The sequence below is a fragment of the Macrotis lagotis genome, chromosome 1, assembly GCF_037893015.1.
Source record: "Macrotis lagotis isolate mMagLag1 chromosome 1, bilby.v1.9.chrom.fasta, whole genome shotgun sequence".
Classification (NCBI taxonomy): Eukaryota; Metazoa; Chordata; class Mammalia; order Peramelemorphia; family Peramelidae; genus Macrotis; species Macrotis lagotis.
The window spans coordinates 177446910-177468038 of NC_133658.1; the positions used below are offsets into that span (position 1 = coordinate 177446910).

Consider the following 21129-nt stretch of genomic DNA (forward strand, 5'->3'; position numbering starts at 1 on the left):
ATTATGGAAATAACAATTCATTCTTCAAATTTGTTAGCATCACTGGTCATTTTGAATTAACCTGGATGAATACTAAATTTTAAACAGCTTTTATGTAAAATAATATAGGACAATTCATTTGCCCAGATCCATGAAATCATGAAACAGTGCAACATATTTGTCAATATTATAAAATACCATTTTTTCTTTTAAATATATTTCTGTGAGTATGGGTTACCAAATCCTTTCTCTTGTTCTTAGCTACTAACCAAAATTTGCACAAAAATAGTTTTTAAAATTTGTAGACCAATTCTTCTTCTTCTTCTTCTTCTTCTTCTTCTTCTTCTTCTTCTTCTTTACAATAGCCTGAAGTGGGTTAGTGGGTTTTCTTTTTTGGCATTATTATGCAGAGTTTATTGAGTTCTATATTTTCTTAATACCTTTATATTATCTATTTCTATCATAAGCACATCTGCTTTCCTCCCCAAATTGTTGGTTGTGCCAGGTAAAGATCAATTCAGGTCTGTTTGAATTCTTTTTTTTTTAAATAAATTGAATATTTAGATTTTTTTCAAATTCACTTTGTCCTTATTATTGGCTGTACTATTCCTTTTAAATGAGAACAGAGATCACAAGGAAATTTCTAAGCTTTTCTTAAAAATATGAGTTGTTATTTAAACTGAACCAAGGTGGCTTCTAAAATACAGGTGAGCTATTCTGCTAGAACACTGTGGAAATGGATAGTGTGATATATTGACTGTAGTAGGACTGACATCAGTGTTTGTTTCTGTCCAAAGTCCCACTAAAGTTAAGTATTTACTATTTGAATTGTTTTAAGAACCATGCCATAGGCTTTTCTGATGGACATAAGTAGCACTGGCTTAAATGTCATCTTCTTTCACCTTATTCCCTTTTATGTACTCTATCTATAATACATTGACACTGACCTCTAATGGCCTCCTTGCTTTTCTTTTAGTAGCACACTTCATCTATCAGCTCCACAAATTTTCATTAGACTTCCCCCTATAACTGGAATTTTTTTTCTTCATCATCTTTGCCTCCTGACTTTCCTAAATTCCTTCAAGTCTTCCCTAGAATCCCACCTAGTGCAAGAAGCTTTTCCAAGTAACTTTAAAGAAGCTGTGCCTTCCTCTGTGATCATCTCCAGTTTATCCTACATGTATGTCTCTATGTGTATAGATACATATATATTTGTATATAATTATTTGTGTGTTGTCTCTGCCACAAGGTTGTGAGTTTCTTGAGGACTGTAGCTACTCTTTGACTTTTCTATGTATCTTTATCACTTAGCACATAAGTGAAGATTAATAAATGCTTCTTGACTTGATTTGATAAACTGAACTGTAAATTTGGAGTTCCTCTTTTTGGAAAAAAAACTTGCTAGGAAAGTGATGACAGGGGAAGAAGTAGATATATGCCTAGATATCTAGGCCTAAGCCAAGAGCTAGTTTTGATAATAAGATTAATGAGACTGAAAGTAACATGAAATTTTCAATGACTATAACAATCCAGTAAATAGCAAAACAATAAGAGAACAATAAATGCATCTCACCATCAACTAAATAGATACTAAAGTATTTCAGCAAATGTAGCTTTGACCTCAATTATCTGAATTATTTCTGTAGGCAAACCCAGTCAAACTATGGCTGAATTGGCACCAGAAGATTTAGCCAAGGGGCTAAATCTCATATATAAAAATGAGATGAATGGAATGTCAATTTTGATGCACCCAAATAAAGAAGATGTATAACCCCAAAGTCTTTTGATCAAAGCAATGTGATGTTGAGGAAAGATCACTGTATTGAGAATCAGTAAAACTTGTCTGGTTCTAATTCATCAACTAGTCATGTGATCTAGAGAAAGTTGTTTTATTATTCTGGGTCTCAGTTTACTCATTCATAAAATGGGGCAGGGGAACCTTAGGAACCCTCCAAAAACAAAATCATATGGTTCTATGATTTTAGACTCTGTAATGTAGATTTCAAAGCCCTGCTTTAGATGAGTCCTAATGAACATCTGCTATATTAATTTTAAACTATGTATTCCAAAAGACTTGAAAAACTATTAGTACCATAATTATTTAAGTATTAAATAAGACTTAATAAGGCTAACTCACATTTATATAGTGCTTTTCAATTTATGAAGGGTTTTCCTCACAAAAACCCTATGAAGTAGGTAATATTTTCATTTTACAGAAGAGGAAACCTTGGAATTGAGATTAAGTGAGTTGACCGGAGTCAGAAAATTAGTAAATGTTAGATTAGAGACTAATTTCCTGATTTTGAATCTAGCACTCATTTCACCATACATGAATATATCCTTCTGTACAAATTGTTTCAGAAGTAGCCAGGTGTTGCAGGGAAAAGAGTGATAAACTCATCTTAGTTCAAATATGACCTCAGATACTTAGTTTTTACCTTAGTTAAGTCACTACCCAAAAGTTTGCCTCTGTTTCCTGATCTGTCAAATGAGCTGGAGGTGATGGCAAACCACTTTAGTATTTTTTGTCAAGAAAATCCCAAATGTGATTACAAAGTTAGACACACCTGAAAGATGAACAATTTCATGCTCATTAGTACTTGGGGAAATACTTTTTAAAAGTTAAAAAGGGGTGGGGGTGGGGAACAGAGTAGTGATGACAGTTTGAAACTTTAGGCTCTTCAAACTGCTTCTCCAGCTGTTGTAGGAAAGAAAGGTGTGCCTCTTGATATGTACTCTGAGCCTGAATGGGGTCACATGTGAATGACCCTGGGATCTTCCAAACTTATCCCCTCATACTATATGGTATAGCTTTAGTGGATAGGATCCTATATTAGCAGGATGACAGGGTCAGGAGGGAAGTAGACAAAAATAGCTGTGTGCAGATGTTTGAGCAGGGCTTGATAAAAAAAATATAAACCCAACCCTGAGTCTTTGTAATGAATAAAATTGACACAAAATCCCAGCTTAAACTAGATTATACTCAAGTATTTTCCAGATGGAAAAACTATACTACATAAATGATGAGCTTGGGGGGGGGGGAGCAAAAATATATCACGTAAGGCAAAAGCTGGCTTTGAAAAGAGAAATGAAAGTCTAATCAAACTTTTAACTCTTGTAACAATTTAATCATAGCTATCTGAACCCATTTGGGCAGAACTCTATAACTTATTTTTATAAATTTTCAAGGGAGACAATAAATATTCTACCCACCACATAACAGGTGATGAATTTAGAGAAAAGATTGAGGTTTAATTTTTTGGATATAGCCAATGTGGGAATTTGTTTAATTTGACTTCACATTTTTTTTTGGTTTCTGGTTTTTGCAAGACAATGGGGTTAAGTGACTTGCCCAAGGTCACACAAAGAGGTAATTATTAAGTGTCTGAGGTCACATTTGAACTCAGGCCCTTCTGACTCCAGGGTCAATGCTGTCTGCTGTGCCACCTAGCTGTCCCCTTCACATTTTTAAAAATAAGAAATATTATATACTCAATGGGCTATAGACATCTAGAGTAAAAAGAAAAGAAAGGGGCAGGGGGAAGGGGGATGTGAGTGATGAAGAAGAGAGTAGATCATGGGGGAGAGTGGTCAGATATAATACATTTTCTTTTTTACTTCTTGCAAGGGGCTGGGATTGGATGACCTGTCTGGGAGCATAGAGTCGGGTGGTTGCTGAAGCTTAGGGATGGTATGTGGACTCTGGGCATCTTGGCCCCAGGGCTGGTGATCAGTCTGGTGCACCACTCAGCTACCCTACAGCACATTTAAGAAGAGGGACAGAGTGAGAGAGAAAATATAGTATATGGTAGTGAGGAGGTATGAATTGAGGGAGTTGTGATCAGCAATGGCAACGGTGGAAAAATATGGTAGTAGCTTTGTGAGGGACTTATAAAGAATGTGATCAACCTATGACAGAGCTGGTGGTGTTGGAACACAAACTGAAGTACATTTTTTAATTTTTTTAATTTTTACTTTTTTCTCTTTCCTTTATTTTATTGCTCATGAGGGTCTATATTTTTTGGGGAAAGGGGTATTATGTTTATTCTTAAATAAGAATATTTTAGTAGTGTCTAAAATATCATTTGTACAAAAATAAAAATAAATATATATGTATATATAAAATAAAAAAAATAAGAAATGTTTTCCATTTTTGCCTCCAGTGGCAGGGTTTGGTGGAAGGAGAGAAAATAGATAGTTGTTCATTAAAAGTCAAATTTAATTTTGAAATTTTCAAGGTTATGGGGGCAGGAAGCAGTGAAGGAGTAGGCAGTATAACATTATCGAAAGAACACTGGCTGAGGAATCCAAAAACCTGGGTTTTAGTGGTGGTACTTCTACTGAGAAGATATTATTTCTCTGGTGAATCATTCTCTAAGGATCTTAAAAGGTTCAGGAACCTGTGAGATTCTGTAACCACTACTGGTAAACAAGGTGCTAATTTAGGATTTTATCTAAGAAACACAGCAGGATTTCAACTCATTAGACCAAGATAACACATTCCATACAATGGTATAGCTATAATGATCAAGAACACTTAGGTCATCCAGTACTAAAAGACTATGAAGTTTGGGGTTACAGTACTGGAATAGATCCTCTCATGAAATAAGGTTACCAAGGAAGTGCTCTCCCTGGACTAAAAAGAAAGACCTTAGGTGGTCTACGATATCACTATTGGCTGACTTCTTCCTAAAAAAAGAAGAAGAAGAAGAAGAAGAAGAAGAAGAAGAAGAAGAAGAAGAAGAAGAAGAAGAAGAAGAAGAAGAAGGAGAAGGAGAAGAAGAAGAGGGAAGGAGGAAGAGGAAGAAGAGGAAAAGAAGAGGAAGAAGAAGAGGATGAAGAAGAAGAGTCTCTGTGATCCCTCTGTCTGTTCCTCCCATCCCAGCATCTTGCTCTATCTTATTGGCAGATTACCACAATGTTTCTATTTGTATGGTACTTAAATAGCATGAAAAACTTAAACCAGAAGGGACCCCTCCTGTCCAAATAAAGCAACAAAAAAGGTAAAGATGCCAAAAAACTAAAGTATCTCAAGCTTCCCTAGCAATGGGTATAATGATTCACAAAAATCAATAAATTAATTAATTTAATTAAAAAGGAAGGATGGGAAGATTTCAGACAAGCAACTCTGAAGCTTTAACATGCTTTACCTGTTAAATGATTATAAAAATAAAAGCTAACATCTCCATTCATTTTTAAATGCTTTTGATTTAATCTTCACAATAATCTTATGAGATGATGTAATTCCCTCTTTTTCAGATGAGGAAACAGAGGCTCAGAGAAATGAACTGGCTTGCTTATGGTCACTCAGGTAGTCTCAGGGTCAGAATTAGAATAGAGGCTTTCCCAGTTTCAAATTCAGTGTTCTTTCTACTACAGCACATTTACCTCCTCAGCCCAAGGTCTTACATTACTACGGTAAGGATAAATTTTCTTTTATAAGAACTATCAAGCCCAGTCACTATTAAACATTAGAAAACTTACTCTGACTTTTGCTCTTTAGTCCTCTATGCCTCAGTTTCCTTGTCTGTAAAACAAGGAGTTTGGGATATTCTCTAAGCACCTTCCAGCCCAGCAGTGATAAGATTCTGTGACCTTTGCCCTGAAAAGTAGTAAGCTTTGATGTCCATTTGTTTTGATCTTTATTTCTATAGGGAAATACAACAGAGAACAAATTCCATTCCCTTTGGTAGTGTGAGAATGCATATGGAAAGACATAAATTCTACCTCATTGCAATCAGTGCATCTTCTAAAAAAGGGTGTATGTATATCCATTTAATAGGAAAAAAAGGAGGGGGATGGGAAGGAGCCCGAAAGAAGAAATGATGAAGCAGCATGCCATCTGGTTAAATGGAATCCACTCCATCTGGAACCCAGCATGTTGCAAACACTAAGAAAACAGATGCCCGATGGATGTGCTGAACATTTCCAATGAGAATGGATAGTCTTAACAAATCTCTTGTGTTGAGAGTCCCATCTCCTCTCAAGGGCCCAAATCACCAAAGAAAGGGGGCAATGTTTGAACAACCCAACCCCTTAGAGATTAGAGTTGGAAATTACTTAACATGTCATCCTCCTCAAGGTGCTGTCAGTACAGGATTAGTCTCTGCCACTGATTGTGACTAAGCCAAGATTCACACATATCTCTTTCCATCTTCCTACTTAATGTTCTCTCTTGTAGAGTTTCATTTCTGTTTCAAAGCATAGAATGGCTTTAAGAATATGACCCTCTTGTAAGAATGGAATCATGCCCAGAATCATGGTATTCATTCTTTTAGGATGACAATGCTCAGTTCAAAAACATTTTCTCCTGGGAGTGAATTTCCCCTCATCACCCATCCTCACTTCCTAGGAAAGATGAAGAAATAAAGGACTGCTTAATGAAAGAGGCAATGTGGCACAATGGAAAACATACTGGCTCTGGAGTCAAATACTATTCAGATCTTGTCTCTGAAGTTTACTAGACCTGTGACTTTGGGCAAATCCCTTATACTCTTTGAGTCTCAGTGTCTATAATCTGTAAAATAAGGCAGTTGCACATGTCCTCTGAGCTTCTTGTCAGCTCCATTTCTAAGGCCTAATGAAGAAACTCCACAGTTTTTCTTTTTTAATCATATTCCATTGTTCATTGTTTAATTAATGCTACTTCCTGAAAATCCTTCCCTATCCAAATTTTCCCTGGCTATAATTTGTAATTCAGTCTACTTCCTCTTGGTTTTCTGTGAATAAGGAAAACACCTGGTTAGAATTTAAAATAGCTTTCTATATTTAAGGACAGTATCAGTTTGCTTTTTAAACAAGTGGATTGTATGATTGATGATCACTAATTAGACTATGGTCCATCATGTCCCATAGAATTTATTTGTAATTAACTAGTCTTTTGTTGTCTTTTGTTAAATGAATCACCTCACTACCATTCCAATTGAACCTTATCATGTTTTAAAGTAAAAAAAAAATAGATTGTTTCTCTAATGAAGGCATTATGGCCTTCAAAGTATTGACAAACTTGGGCTTCAGTTCTATTCTTCCTGGGTTCCTACCATATCCAGCCAGGCCCCCTATATGACTGAGGCCTGATCAGTCTTATCATTTCAGTTCTCTCAGTGATTGATGGGAATCATCACAAGATCAGTTTGACTGTGGTGATAGGAACTGATTGTGTGAATGGCGGACACCATCAAATTAGCTATTGTCTATGCTGGCTTGGAGATTGTGTAGAGTTATTATTTTAGTGTCATTTATAGTCAGAGGGGATGTCAAGATCTCTGGAGTCATATTTGGCTGTGTTGTTAGACGGGACCTTGAGAAAGCCATGTACTAAGTGATTCAATTTCTTCAACTGAATATAAATAAAAATGTTCAGTCATTTATAGATGGTGAATTCCAAATCATATACAGGATAATAGAAGGAAAGCAAAGATAAATTTAAAAAATAAAACAGACAAGCATAAAGATAATAAGGTCTTAGATGCAAGGAAAGAGAACTCAAAGTTTAGGGTTCTTCTTCAGTGTGCCCGCTATGCTGAAGATTATTCTTTCTCCAATTTTTTAATGAATGCATACTCGTTGTTTCTGTGTTATGGGGGTCTAATCTGCCTCTGTGCCCTAGTTCTATTGTTAAAACATCAAAGACCAACTGCTGACTGAGATACAGTCCATATGAAAAGAGTGACCAGTGAATTTACTGCTTGATTTCATTCCCTTTAAATGGAACAGGCCCCATGGTCCTCTTTCAAAGCCCAATCATGGACATATATCTTCTTTATAGGACATCATGTACAATAAAGTGAAGCAATAACTTCTTTTTGTTAAAATAAAGAATACCTTTGAGACTCCTATGAGATGAACATTCCATTTAATAAACATCACTGTGGTTACACATTCTCAAAATCTCCTAGCAATCTAACCAGAAGTTCTTCCACTCTACATGATCATTTTTCTGTACTAATTAAGGTATATTTTAGAATTTCAACTCTATCCCTCAGACTTACCTTGTTTCAGGAAAGAAACAACTGAATGATTTCAAGGGCAACATCACTGAAATAAACCAAACTGAGTCCATATCCCACTAATCATTAACTGACTTGTGACTACTCTATTTGTGGAATAAACATTTTTATTGAGAGCCAAGTACAGATTGTGTTTAGATCAGTTACACACAGTACCACCAATGTCCATAAGAGCATCACTTCTCCATTTAAGATCCTTGTATGCTGAAATCCCAGGAGATCTTTAAGTATTTACAGATGCTAGAGTTGTGGGCAATCATAATTGGTTTTAGTATTGTGTGGAAACAGAAGAACTTTAGTCTTATTCTAAAGGAAAGGGAAAGTTGATTGTATACAAATGAGAATCCACTGTAATATAAAGGATTGCTTCAGCATGGCATGGTGGCCCCCAAAGAAGACTGATAATGGAAGCATCTGCAATAAAAACCACTCAGCTGGTCACCACTGGACTACTCTTTTGGTGACTGGATCATTTATCACCACAGAGGGAATTGACTATTTAAAAAAGTAGCAAATTCATCCAAGTTCATCTAGCTTTGCCTTCTGCTCAATTCATTATTCCAGAAAAAGTTCAGTTCTGCATACCTTACTTTAAATAGGCTAAATAATGAACGGATATTTTCTTTTCCTCTCCTGTTAGAAACCACATACTGTCTGAAAATTCAGTCTCAGAGTTGAGTCTAGACTTTCATGGGGTAAAGCACCCTATTAGAAAAACACCTGTTAAAAGAAGTAGTTTGGTCAATTAAAAAAAAATCCAGGAACAAGAAGAGATCACTTTATTTTTGTAAGTGCAACAAAATCACAAGAAGATAATAGTAATAATAACAATGAATTCTGAATGTCAGATAATGAAATGCTGGGTGAGAATTTCAATACCATAGACTGTTTCTGCACACTCTTAATTGAACCTAAAAAATTTAAATGGGAGGAAAAGAAGGAAGAAAAGAAACGAAAAGAAAGAAAAAAATCTGCCCAAACATCATTCACCATACTTTTCATGCATTTAACAAATGACTATTGAGTTATATTTGGTTGCCATAAGAACCTAACATATTACGATTCTAATACTGGAGGTCATTTTTCTATTTTAATTTTATTTTTTTCTATAACTGTAGCTTATCTGCTGGCCTTTTAAAGTGCCCAGGACTTTTCCTAATAGGCTTATTTGCTAGTGTCTCAGTTGCAAAATTGGATTCCCTTGACACCATCCTGAAATAGGGTTTATAGTTGCCTTGGGGCAGGCTTGAATATTAAAACTGAAAGTACACTGTTCCTACCACCCCCCTCCTCCCCTTACAGAAAAACCTTTGGAGGGAATCTGTGGGTTTATTAATAATCATAGTCATCATTTATGTAATGCTTTAATTTACAAAGCTTTTGAAGAGAGGGAAAGGGAACAAACATTAATACTATGTAGCAGACACTAGGCTAAACACTAACAAATAGTATTTCATTTGAGCCTCACTCCAGCCTCTCTCTCTCTCTATTGTACCACTGAGCTACCTCTAGTTTATGGATATTATCTCATGTGATATTAACAGTTAGAATTTATATGGCACTTCAGGGTTTGTTAAGGACTCCACAAATATTTCAAATATTTCATTTCATCCTCACTACAATTCTGGCATGTAGGTGCTGTTATTGTCCTCATTTTACAGTTGTGGAAACTGAGGCAGACAGAAGTTATGTAATCTGCCTGGGTGATATAAGCTAGTAATTATCTGGGGCTGGATTTGAACTCAAGTCTCCTTATTCCTAGTGCCAGTGTGTAGATGCCTGGAGCTGCATAGATAATTAAGACACAGATCCTATATGACTATAAGCTCCATGGGAGGGAACTTTGTATACTTTTAGAGTGCCGTATTCTTTCTCTCAATATGTGTATGCTCATGGGAGCACTAAGAAGTTGACTAAATATTATTTCATAAGCATGTGAATAGAAAATGGTCATTTCTATTTTATTCAACAAATAAATACCTAATGTGTATTGCAAATGTTTGCTGGCAATCACTATAAGATCAGTTTGGTCATGGTGAAAGGAAATGATTTTGAAGATGGCTAGGTTTATAAAGATAGGTAAAGATACAGACTCTACATGATTGTTAGAGCCTATAAACTTAACTGCTAGGAATGGAGGGAATATGTCCTCTATAATTTTAGTTTCCCATAGTGCCAAGCACAGGGCCTAATGTAGGCTAGGAATAAGAAGTCATTGTATTGAATTGAATTGTCTCCAGGACTTGTTCTATTTTGGCTTATTTGTCAAGTTACTAAAATATTCCCTTTATCTAATGGGAAGTGCATCTTCCTACAAATTCATATTAATTTCATTATTACACATTATGAGAAATCATAGTGAAGCAGGGCACAGAAAATAACTATGTTGGACTTGAATATTATGGGACAAGAAAGACTAGTGCATAGAATGCAACCTAAACTCAATCAGTACTGTCTTAGCCAGACCTTGGAGTGCTGCCCCTGTGGCATACATATTGAAGAATACCTGGAGTCAGGTGCTAAACTACTCCCCAAGCACCACCTTTGTCCAATCCAATATAGAAATACATTTAAGCAAGAACTTCTGAAAAAAGAGACTCCTTTTCTTTCCTTTCTCTTCTTTGCAGGATGGCCACTTTCTCTCTCTAAGCTAGAACCATGCAGCCAGCCTATGCCTCTAGAGAACTTCATGTGGCCCGACTCACTAGAGTCTAAGCTCAGCCAGCTCTTAAGTTGTTTTCCTTTCTCTCTTTCTCTCAAGAATTCAACCTAGACCTTTGTTTCCAGAAAAAAGTTTAATCTGTGAACCTTGCAGGCTTGTAAAATCAAAATTCTAAGCTTTTCCAACTCCAGGACTTCTTGTGAGTTTTTCACTTCAAGAGTTCTCATCTTTATGATAGCATCACCAATTTCTCCTACATCAATACATTTAGAACTGGAAGCCTTGAGTCCATCCCCTTCATTTTATAAATAAGGAACCTGAGGTTCAGAGAGTTTAAGTAGTTTGTTCTAGTTTAAGTGCCTGAGGCAGGATTTGAAATCCTTTTTTTCCCTAGTAGCATGTTCAGTGCTCTGTTCAATACTTTGCTGACCCTTGCTGTTTCCCATTTCTGTGTGTTCTCTCCTTTCCAGGTTCAGTTTACATGTTACCATCTCCATAAAGTCTTTACTGTATCACCACTGCAAGTGTGAGCAGTCTCTTCAAATTTTCCTATGGTATTTTTTCAAGGATCTCTTCTTTTTTTCCTACCTTCTATGATAATCATCTCTACCCAAAAGACCCTTTCCCAGGAGATTATAAATTACATGAAGGAAGAGATGTCATGTCTTTTAACTGGCCTAGGATACTTATTACCTGTATGACCTTGGGCAAGTCACTTAACCCGATTTGCCTCAGTTTCCTCATCTGTAAAATAAATGGAGAAGGAAATGGCAAACCTCTCTAGTATCTCTGCCAAGAAAACCCCAAATGGGGGCACAAAGAATCATATGAGACTGAAAAAAAATCAACAACAGCTATAACACCTCAATGGAGCTGATACAATGGACTGGTCACAAGTAGTCATTAAAAAAGTATATAAAGAGAGTAGAACTGTAAAAATTCTCTAAAGAATTGAAAAATATCTTTCCTTCATAGCGATATTGCCTGCTGCATAGATAATATGGGAGTTAGTAACAATAGAGAGAGAATTAAGTAAGTGGATAGGGGTATAGACTACATGGAAGGGAATGTTCCAGAAATGTCTCCAAGACCAGAAAGAAGTAGTTAACACTGCTGGCTTGTTCTTCCTTCTTGCCAGTTCACAAATGAAGCATACAAGTCTGTGTTTGGGGAGTTGATGCTGTGCTATATTTAATCAAGGAACCCTGGACTGTCTCATTCTACAAATAGCAAATGTTCCCACTCATAGTTGGGGACTCCCCACCACTACCCATCCTGTCAACCAAAACAACTGACCACATTTCATTTTCTCCAAAGATAAATGACTCTAAAATGGGACTATATTAAGATTTCCCAAATTACAGGTGTCACTCTTGATACTTGAAATTTGGGGATTCTCTTTATAACAGCCCTAGTAGGGATTATGACATTCTACCTCAGATATAGACTGAAGTACTTTTCCACCCAAATCATACTAATTTCACCCTTCTTACCAGCAATGTACAATTCTGGCATGAAGTTTTGTATGAAGCATCAAGAACTAAATTAAAACTCTGCCATTGTCCCTATTCATAGAACTTTCTCTATAACTTCACTACTCTTGTTGTTCTAGAGGCACAATTATCATTGAGTACCATCTTTCACACATAAAGATAAATGGAATTGCCCAATATTATAGAACATATTTGTCAAATTGTTTTTCCTTTGATGGGGGTGATCTCACCATATTTATCATTTTTTATAGGCATTCTAAGAAACAGCAGTCAATTTAAGTTAGAAGAGAAGCAGGTCATGGAAACTAATTAAAGGAATCATTAGAATCACACTCTTGAATTTAGATGTATCACAGTAATAAATCAATTTTATCCCCCTATTCACTTTTACTTACAGATAAAAGGATAAGACTGAGATATAATGAGATGGGAAAGAAAACCAGGCAGTTTTAAATTAATCACTCTCTTTCTTCCCCTTTCATTGAATGAAAATAAGCCTAAGATACCCTATTCCCTCCCCTAAATAAAACCATTCTTTAGAGGATTTAGGATGATAGAGGACTATAAGAAAAAAGGCATCCTTGGATGTCATTGGAAGAGGGAATTTTAATATCATTTTCTGTATATAGCATTCACCCTGAGCAATGCCTTGCAAGAAGACGACCTCCTTTCTTTTTTTTTTTCTTTTTTCTTTTTTTTTAGTTTTTGCAAGGCAATGGGGTTAAGTGGCTTGCCCAAGGCCACACAGCTAGGTAATTATTAAGAGTCTGAGGCCAGATTTGAACTAAGGTGCTCCTGACTCCATGGCCGGTGCTTTATCCACTGCTCCACCTAGCTGCCCCAAGAAGACCTCCTTTCAAGGGGAGGCAGCAATGAAAGAACAGCAAATATGATCAAAGAATTATAAAGTAAACTCACTAATAATTTTTGGAAATCTGTAAAACAGGAAAATTTTCACTACCCACATAAAAATGATTCTTGAAAAGATCTAGGAGAAGGCAGAGGGTTATTCAGTATTTTTCAGGTAGTATGTAAGCAAAATCTTACAATGAGAGACTAGGATCCTATTCTCCACTTAAAAAAAAGAGCTAAAACTACTTTTATTTGTAGCATGAAATATTTAGTTAGATGTATAAGAAATAAAACCATTTTGTCAAGGTGAGTTGTTGAAAACACTGGGAGTGAATCAGAAGGTTATATTTGTGAGGTATGATACTTTGATTTCTTTTAACTTCCAAGCTAAAATAGTCGACCTCAGAAATTAAATTGGTCCTAACTTGGGAAACTAAACTTGGGAAAACTTTTAAGAACTTAAAATATTGATTGAATTGAAGTTCTGTGAAAAGCAAGGAGGAGGAGATTTCCTGAGATACTATGGCAAATCAAGTATAGAAGTTGTCCATATTGTTAATTGTCATTAGTGATTGCACATATCCATCCATGCCCTTGACAAGCTGGGGGGAAAAAGATTAAAAAGTCTGACAATATAGCATATTCTTGCATGAAAAAATAGAATCATACTTTTAGTTTAGGAGCAGAGTCAAACTTGTTTATTTTCTTTCTGAAGTGTCCTGTCATAGAGGATGTGGCCCCCTTTCCAAGGCAGTTTGTAAAACATGCAAGTTGTTAAAGAGTTGCTAAGGAAAATCAGACCAGGCCTGAAAACTGGCATCAGCATTGCATGTAAATGAAAGTCAAATAAACAACCTCAAACTTAAAGAAGGGAGAGGATTTCTCTCTCTAGGGAAGAGGGTGTCTTTCTAGTTAGGGACTTCAGTGAAAAAATAGGTGCTTAAGATTCTATGCTTCTTAGGCAGGACAACCTTCTTTCTTCATAGATCAAGTTGAGGAGAAGAGGAGCTCTTAGAGCAGGAAGCCAGAAAGACAGACTTGAAGACAGAACCTCTTTCTTATTCTCCCTGGCAGTTTTTTCCAAGTTTAATCTACAAAGAGAGAGGATGGAACAGAAGAGACTCTGAACTTGGAGAATAGCTGGGGAGGGGGGGTCATAATGCTGACCAAGTCATAAGTCTGGGAAATTAAGTATTATAAAAGTTGAGAGAGTCCCCCCCCCCACATTTTAGGCAAGAGAATGAAAGAGGCTTAATACTTTCTTATGAAAGTGAAGTAATTGGGATTTTTTTTTTTGAGAGAAAGGATAGAAGTGACAGTTCAGAGGTAAAACAGCTTTAACTGTATTTCTAAAAAGAATTTTTGAACTGTTTTAAAAATTCAAGTTTAGTTTATTTCTAAATGTGAATGAAGTTTAGAAGGAAGCTACCTCTTAGAACATTGATGAAAGAACATCTTTATTGCTTCCTATTAAGAGCACAACTGAGGGAAAAAATAAACAAAATCTCTAAAGAGTTTAAAGTACAACACAACAAAATAAGTTTTGACAATGAACTTGAGCTTTCAGCAGGTCAAAAGGTAATTTTTTTTAAAATGGGGCAAAATTACCTCATAGGATCATAGAACAACAAGAAGAGATTTTACATTATATAGATAGATATATACAGGTATATACAGGTAGAAAGAGCAGAGCCACAGAGAGAGCTGGAAAAGATCTCAGAAGTCATTTAGACTAACCTCCTATTAAAGTGATGAAACTGTCTCCCAAGGAAATTAAGAATCTTGACCTAGGGTCATATAAATGGGAGGAGGAAGGAAATACTACAGATTTACTGCAGAACTTATTTACCCTGTCTATACAGTCAGTCAATACACATTTAATATGAGTCTATGAGTCAAATGTGGCTAAGGACAAGGAATACAAACAAAAGTACAGTCCCTGCCCTCAAGGAACTCACAGTCTACAGGAGGAAGCAACATGTAAACAACTCTGTACAAAGAATCTTTATATAGGATTTAAAAAAAATCATAGCAATGCAGTATGTATATATGTTCTATTACTCAAAGTTCAATTTTTCCAATAGTTGTAAATGTTTTTTTTTTCCTTAGTATAGGCAACTAAGAATGAATGGCTATTTAAAAGGTCAATGGTTAACAGGATTAATGTTCCTTGCCTAGAGTCAAAGGTAGAAAAACGATCAGATTAAACATTTTACAACACTGGAATACATGAACACTTTAGATGACACAAAAACAAACTAAGCAACTGTATAAATAATCTTGACTACTGTTAGATCAGTTGCAAATTCAATAGCCAAAAACAACAGACCTTATATAGAAGTATGCTTTTGAAGTGAGGGCAAATTTAAAAGCATTTAAGTAAAGAGAGATTCTTTTTGTTCCTTCTGGCTTCTAACTTCATGATTCCATTTTTATTTCTTTTACTAGGTTAAAAAAAGTAAGTATATGCTTTCTAGATTTCAATTATGTAGGATTTTTAACTAAGTTTATGATTTAACCAAGATACCTACAAGATGATTCACTGAGACTACCTATCTAGGAATAATTGACATTATTTATTAATAATGGATAGGAAACGGAAAATAAAATACAAAGGACAAAGTCCTCTGCTTGACATTTAAAGCCCTTCAAGATTGATTTCCCCCTTGAGTGATAGTAATGACCTTCATAGTTTCAGTATTCTAGCCAAACTGGCCCATTTGCAATTTCCAGTTCCTAACATATCCCCTGCCCCTATGCTTATGCCTAAACTGTCTTTCATGATTAGAACATTCTCCCCTCACCTCTGCTTCCTGGAATTCCTAGCTCTATTCAAAACTCAACTCAAGTTCCACATCCTATAGAAAGGTTATCTCAATCCCCACTATTATTAAGTGTTTTCCCCCTCCCATTCCCCATTTACTTTGATTTGACTCTTATCTATCTATCTATCTATCTATCTATCTATCTATCTATCTATCTAATCTATCATTATGTACATATTGTCCTCCCCTGACTCCCATGGCCCTAAAATGTATGCTCTTTCAGAGCAGAGAGGGTTTTGGTTTTAACTTTGTTTAATCATCACCAACAAGTGGCTAGTATCTGGAAAGTACTCAACAAATAATGCTTTATGTGGTAGTCATAAGGATGTCTGCCTCCTGTTAGATTTTAAAATACACCTGCTACTTCAAAATTCATATTTTTGACCATCTGCTATGAAAGCAACAAATTTATTTATTCATTTATTTATTTGGTCAGGATCCCTCCATGTGACCTTACTTTGTAGAGTAAGATTGCCAAGTAAATTGCTGTAATATCATTTCAGTCAGGAAGAATATAAAACTTTTATAACAAAGGACAAAACGAGGGGAAATATGAAGCAAGCTGTTAAACTCATCATGTTGCTTAGGAGAAGTCATTGTATTTAGCACACAACACAATAAAACATGGTTATAATACTTGTAAAAAGTTTCTATCTATTGGTTTTAGCAATTCCTTTGCATCCAAGATAGGAAAGAGTGTCTCCAAAATTCCCTATCTCTTTTACCCTTTGCGGTGGCGATTTAATTCCCACTCCCCTCCTTGGAGAATAACATACACACTTTGCACACACCACCCCTTCCCATTTCCTCAGCTGTTTCTCTCATTAAGTTACTGGCCTGTCAGAAAAGGCAACCTCAAGGTTATTCTAATGATAGCAAACACCTCATAAAGAAACCCGCCAAATTTACTTTTCCACAGAACATGATTTTTATGGTTTTTCATGAGTCTATGAGGAAAGAAAGCATCATGTAGAAAATATGATTACCAGAAATCTTGAAGATATTAAAAATTGTTCCAATAATGTAAATAGTAGACATATTTCAACCTATAAGTCTGCCTACATTATATTCATACCTACCTCACAAGGACTGTTGTGAAGATCAAATGTGGTCAAGCCCTTGGAAAGCTTTAAAGTGCTTTATAAATGTCAATTATTATTAGGGTTATTATCCTAGATTTTACTTCATGAATTGTGATATCAAGTGCCCCGACAGTGAACAGTGAAAATGTTGACCAGAATGAAAATAGGGTAAAAGAAGTCACTAGAATTTCAGAAATGCCTAAATTCCAAAAGACTTTTAGGTTTAGAGTATATTTTCAATCATTTAAAAAAAAACTTTCTGGATTTAAAGATGTTCTGTATATTACTGATCTTCAGTAATCAGCCTCCCTTTAAAAATTTCTTTTTATTCATAAAATAGTAAAGCTGCTTTTAGAAGGGGACAAGTTAAATGCAGTCAAGATTCCTCCTCTCTGACTATGGTTAGTCTTAACTATCCCCAAATGACTTGAGAGCTGGAAGTCAGAAAAGTACAATAGGGTTAGCTCTGGAAAATCAAAAAGAAGAAGGTCTAAAGAGAAATGCCCAGTGCTTCTTGGACATTATTGCTCATCTTTCCATAGAGGGCTCTGATATGTCAAGTATCATCAACTTGTTAGAAAGAAGCAAGTGCTTATTGGAATTATAAAGGCGGTGGGGGGGGGGATCAAGTTATGTCAGAAACAGTCTTGACATGTGCAATCACTTAGTTTGAAATAGGAACTTGTATTCATTCCATTCAATACCACCTCCCTCCCAAATCCATTCTTTCCTTATATAACACTTCCCTTTCCCCTCCCTCATCATTGCCAGGGGAAGAAGAAAGTTCAAATTAAGGAAACTACTGAGAAGTTGATGCTCTGGGAAAAGTAATTTATGTACTTCAAAGAGAATCCCAGAGGATGAATGGCTCTTAGAAGTTCAGATCTTTAGAGATTGAGATGACAGGTGTAGCAGGGAGATAAAAAAGATAAAGCTTCCCAGTTTTCTTACCTCCAAAATTGGTTTCCTCACCCTTTTTCTCCCATAAGAAAATGGGAAAAAAAATTGGAACTTGCTCATACTCAGGGCAATCATAGTTGGTGGGGAAGAGTGCATAGAATTCGGAGTCAACAGGCCCTGAGTTGCCATTCTGAGGTTGTTAACTGTGTGACCTGGACAAATCACTCCCCCACCTCAGTCTCCATATCTGTTCCATAAGTTAAACTAGAGAATCCTTAAAGTCCCTTCCAGTTCTAAAATCTAAATACTGCCTTCAGAACCACTTTCAGCAAGTGGGTAGTTTCCCCAGACCCTGGGATCCAAATAGAGTGCAAAGCAACAGGTAGTAAGGAAACATGGAGAACTCGCAGGGTCCCTGCAGAACTCATTCATACTGTGTTCTTAGAGTGGCAATCGGATTCTTTGCTGGCAGCCGAGTATCTAAGAGAGCCAATGGGTCGCATTCTACGCCCGGCTCAACAGGAACAGGTTTGACATCCTTCCTCCCCTTCCCACCTCCTCCCAATTAAAGTCCCCTTCTCCCCTTCTCTTGCCTTTCCTCTAGGCCTGAGAATCTACAATTGATGAAACCTCTTCGCTGTAAATATCAAGTTCTTCCGTCCTCCCCCCCATCCCTTAAAGCCCTTCTCTCCTGGGGTCTGACCAGTGTGTTCATGTCGCACCTCCGCCCCCACGCTAGCCATCCCAATGCCAGCTCCCTTAGGGATCTCACCCGGCGTGCTTGCCCTACTCTCCCCACTGAGCTCTTTGGTTCTGGGCGCTCAACTCTATCCATTTGACTTCATAAATTATTGTGATTGAACTCTTCCCGGGACCTGCAAGCTCTCCAAGTTTCCTGTTGCTTTTCATCCTGCTTGGATCCCAGACCTCGGGAAACAGGCCACTTGCTGCAAGTCAGAGTAACGGTCCTAGCACAGGTTCCCCTCCGGCCCAGCCCAGCCCCAAGGACCCGCTTCCCTAGACCAGAGCACCGGCGAGCGACGCAGCTCCGTGGCTCTGCCCCGAGCGCACCAGGCTCAGCCCCTGCGGAGCCTGCAACGCCCACCCCGGCCCCGCGCCCGGCGCTCCGCCGCCCAGCCCCGCAGCATCCTCCGTGCCCTCCTGCAGCCGCAGCGCCTCCGCGTCTTCCCCGCCGCCCTCCCCAGTCCCCCCGCATCTCGCCAGGCTGGGGGCCAGCCGGAGCCACTCACCTGCCGCTGCCCCTGGCTGGCGTTGCCGGGGACCGGCCCGTCTGCACCGTTCCCCCGCAGGACAGTGATGTGCAAGGTGAGCAGCAAAAGTCCCAGCAGCAGCAGCAGCTCGGCAGCCAGCCGGACCATCCTCTTCAGACGAGCGGCTTTAGGACCCCGCGGGGCGGGCGGGGGCAGGGGCGGAGGGGGCGGCGGGGGTGGAGCCGGGGCCGGGGCCGGGGCCGGGGCCGGGGCCGCTCCGGGGGCCGCCGCCGCTGCTGCCGTCGCCTCCGCCGCCGCCAGCGCCGCCCCCGGGGGACCCCCCGGCTCCGGCTCGGGATCGGCAGCGCTAGGGGAGGCGCAGGCGGCTGCGGGCGCAGCCGGGGCTGGGGGGGAGCAGGAGGAGCCGCCGCCGCCGCCGCCGCACCACGGCGGAGCCACCGCGGGGCAGGGGGCGTCCAAGCCGGCGGAGAAGAGCCCGGCGCTGCCCGACGGGGACGCGGGGGGAGGCGCGGGGCTGCCGGGAGCCGGCGCCGGGGAGCTGGACGCGGTGGCCACCCTGCGGCCAGCAGGCTGCGGAGGCGACTTTGCGGGAGCGCCGGAGACCCCGAGTCCACATGGGCCCTGCGAGTGTGGCAGCGGCTGCGGCAGTGGCAGGGAGCGGAGGAAGAGGAGGAGGAGAGGAGGAGGAGGAGGAGGAGGGAGGAGGAGGAGGAGGGCTGCAGCAACTAGTTACCTTCACCCCCCCTCGCCGCCCCAAACCACTCACCCGACAAACCACCTCCCTCCCCCGTCTCGCCCTGGTCTCCTTTCCCTCCCACCCGGGAGAGGGGGAGGGAGTGAGGGGAAGGTTGCTGGTCGGGACCCACGCCACTCTCCAGTCCGTCCAGGTGGCCGCAGGCAGCGCTCAGTCACCTCCGGGGAAGAGCTGAGCTGCTAGCTGGAGGCTGGCTTGGGAGCGGGGCTGAGGGGCTGGGGGAGCCGCGGGGGAGATGAACTTGGAGCCGTGGTAGGAGCCTTCACGGGGGGTTCCCTCCCGGCTGCTGCTCCAAGGGCTCTAAATGTTTTCAGAGCCTGCCGAGTTCTGTGCCAGCAGGAAGGGTATGTGTGTGCCGGGTTAGGGAGGGCAGCAGCTGGGGAGAGTTTCAAAACCTTTATTGGCAAAGAGTGGCTGGAATCTTGGGGAGCCCCCCCCCCCGAGTGTCTAATCCAACTCCGCCCCCTGAGGTGCCTTTAGGAGTGTCTCGACACGCGCTCTTCCCCTAGCCCTGGTCCACGCGTCTCCACTCTGCTGGGTGTCTGCGGCGCGATCCTCTCGGAAAGGAGAGCCCAGCCGGGGCAGGTGTAGCTGCTCCGGGCCTGAGCCCCGCAGCGCCTCGTCCTTCTCCGGCCCGCGGCTCAGCTCCGCTCTGCTCCCAGCACCTCTAGAGGCTCGAGGGGGGCGGTGGGGTGGCCGCGGGGCTCGCTCTCCTCTGCACCTCCTCGGGGTCCGTGGCCTCCAAAGCTCTCATCCTGGGCCCTCGGGGGTGGAAAGCACAGACGGCCGAAGCAGCAGTTCCTCTAGCTAAAGCTCATTTTGCTGAAGAACGCCCCCGAGGTTGCCCTAGACCGCTCGATCCCAGGCAGTGCTGGGGAGTGCGGCAGTGGAGCCTTCTGTCCCGGAATGGGGGCACTCCGTCCCCCAGGGCGGCTGGAGGCCGTGGACAGCAGGAGCAGGAGACTAGGCTGTGGCCACAGCCCTTCTCCGGGGTCCTGCTGGGATCCCTAGTCACCCCTCCGACAAGGCTTCCCTGCCTCTCCTCTGTTTATGGTGACTTTCTTCCTTTTCTTCCAACTACCTCTCCTGGTGCCTCCTGCTCGCTGGGGCTTCAGAGACGAGAACGCACGTTGGGCTAAGCTTTTATAGCACCCTCCCTCCGCTGGTTTGCTGTCCTTCCCACTCCCCCCTTCCTTGTCTTCCTATTGCAGGCCGATCACTCCCCCTCCCCCTAGTCGCTCTCTCCAGCAGCTTCCCGGCCACCTCCCCATACTAGTCCACTCGAAAACTCCCTACGCAGTCTGAATAGTGCCCCCTACGCGGACTAGGAACAGGATCCCA

At 40.1% G+C, this 21129-nt stretch overlaps 1 protein-coding gene across 1 annotated transcript in view; it reads right to left on the bottom strand.

The window, feature by feature from the left end:
* The window catches only part of ISM1 (isthmin 1), a 111447-nt gene extending 92246 nt beyond the window's left edge, over window positions 1-19201 (bottom strand). The window contains exon 1 of the mRNA XM_074209434.1: window positions 19053-19201. Within this exon, the coding sequence (XP_074065535.1) occupies window positions 19053-19181 (129 nt within the window). The 5' untranslated portion in view covers window positions 19182-19201. The remainder of the gene's footprint in view (window positions 1-19052) is intronic.
* Between the last annotated feature and the right edge of the window lie 1928 nt (window positions 19202-21129).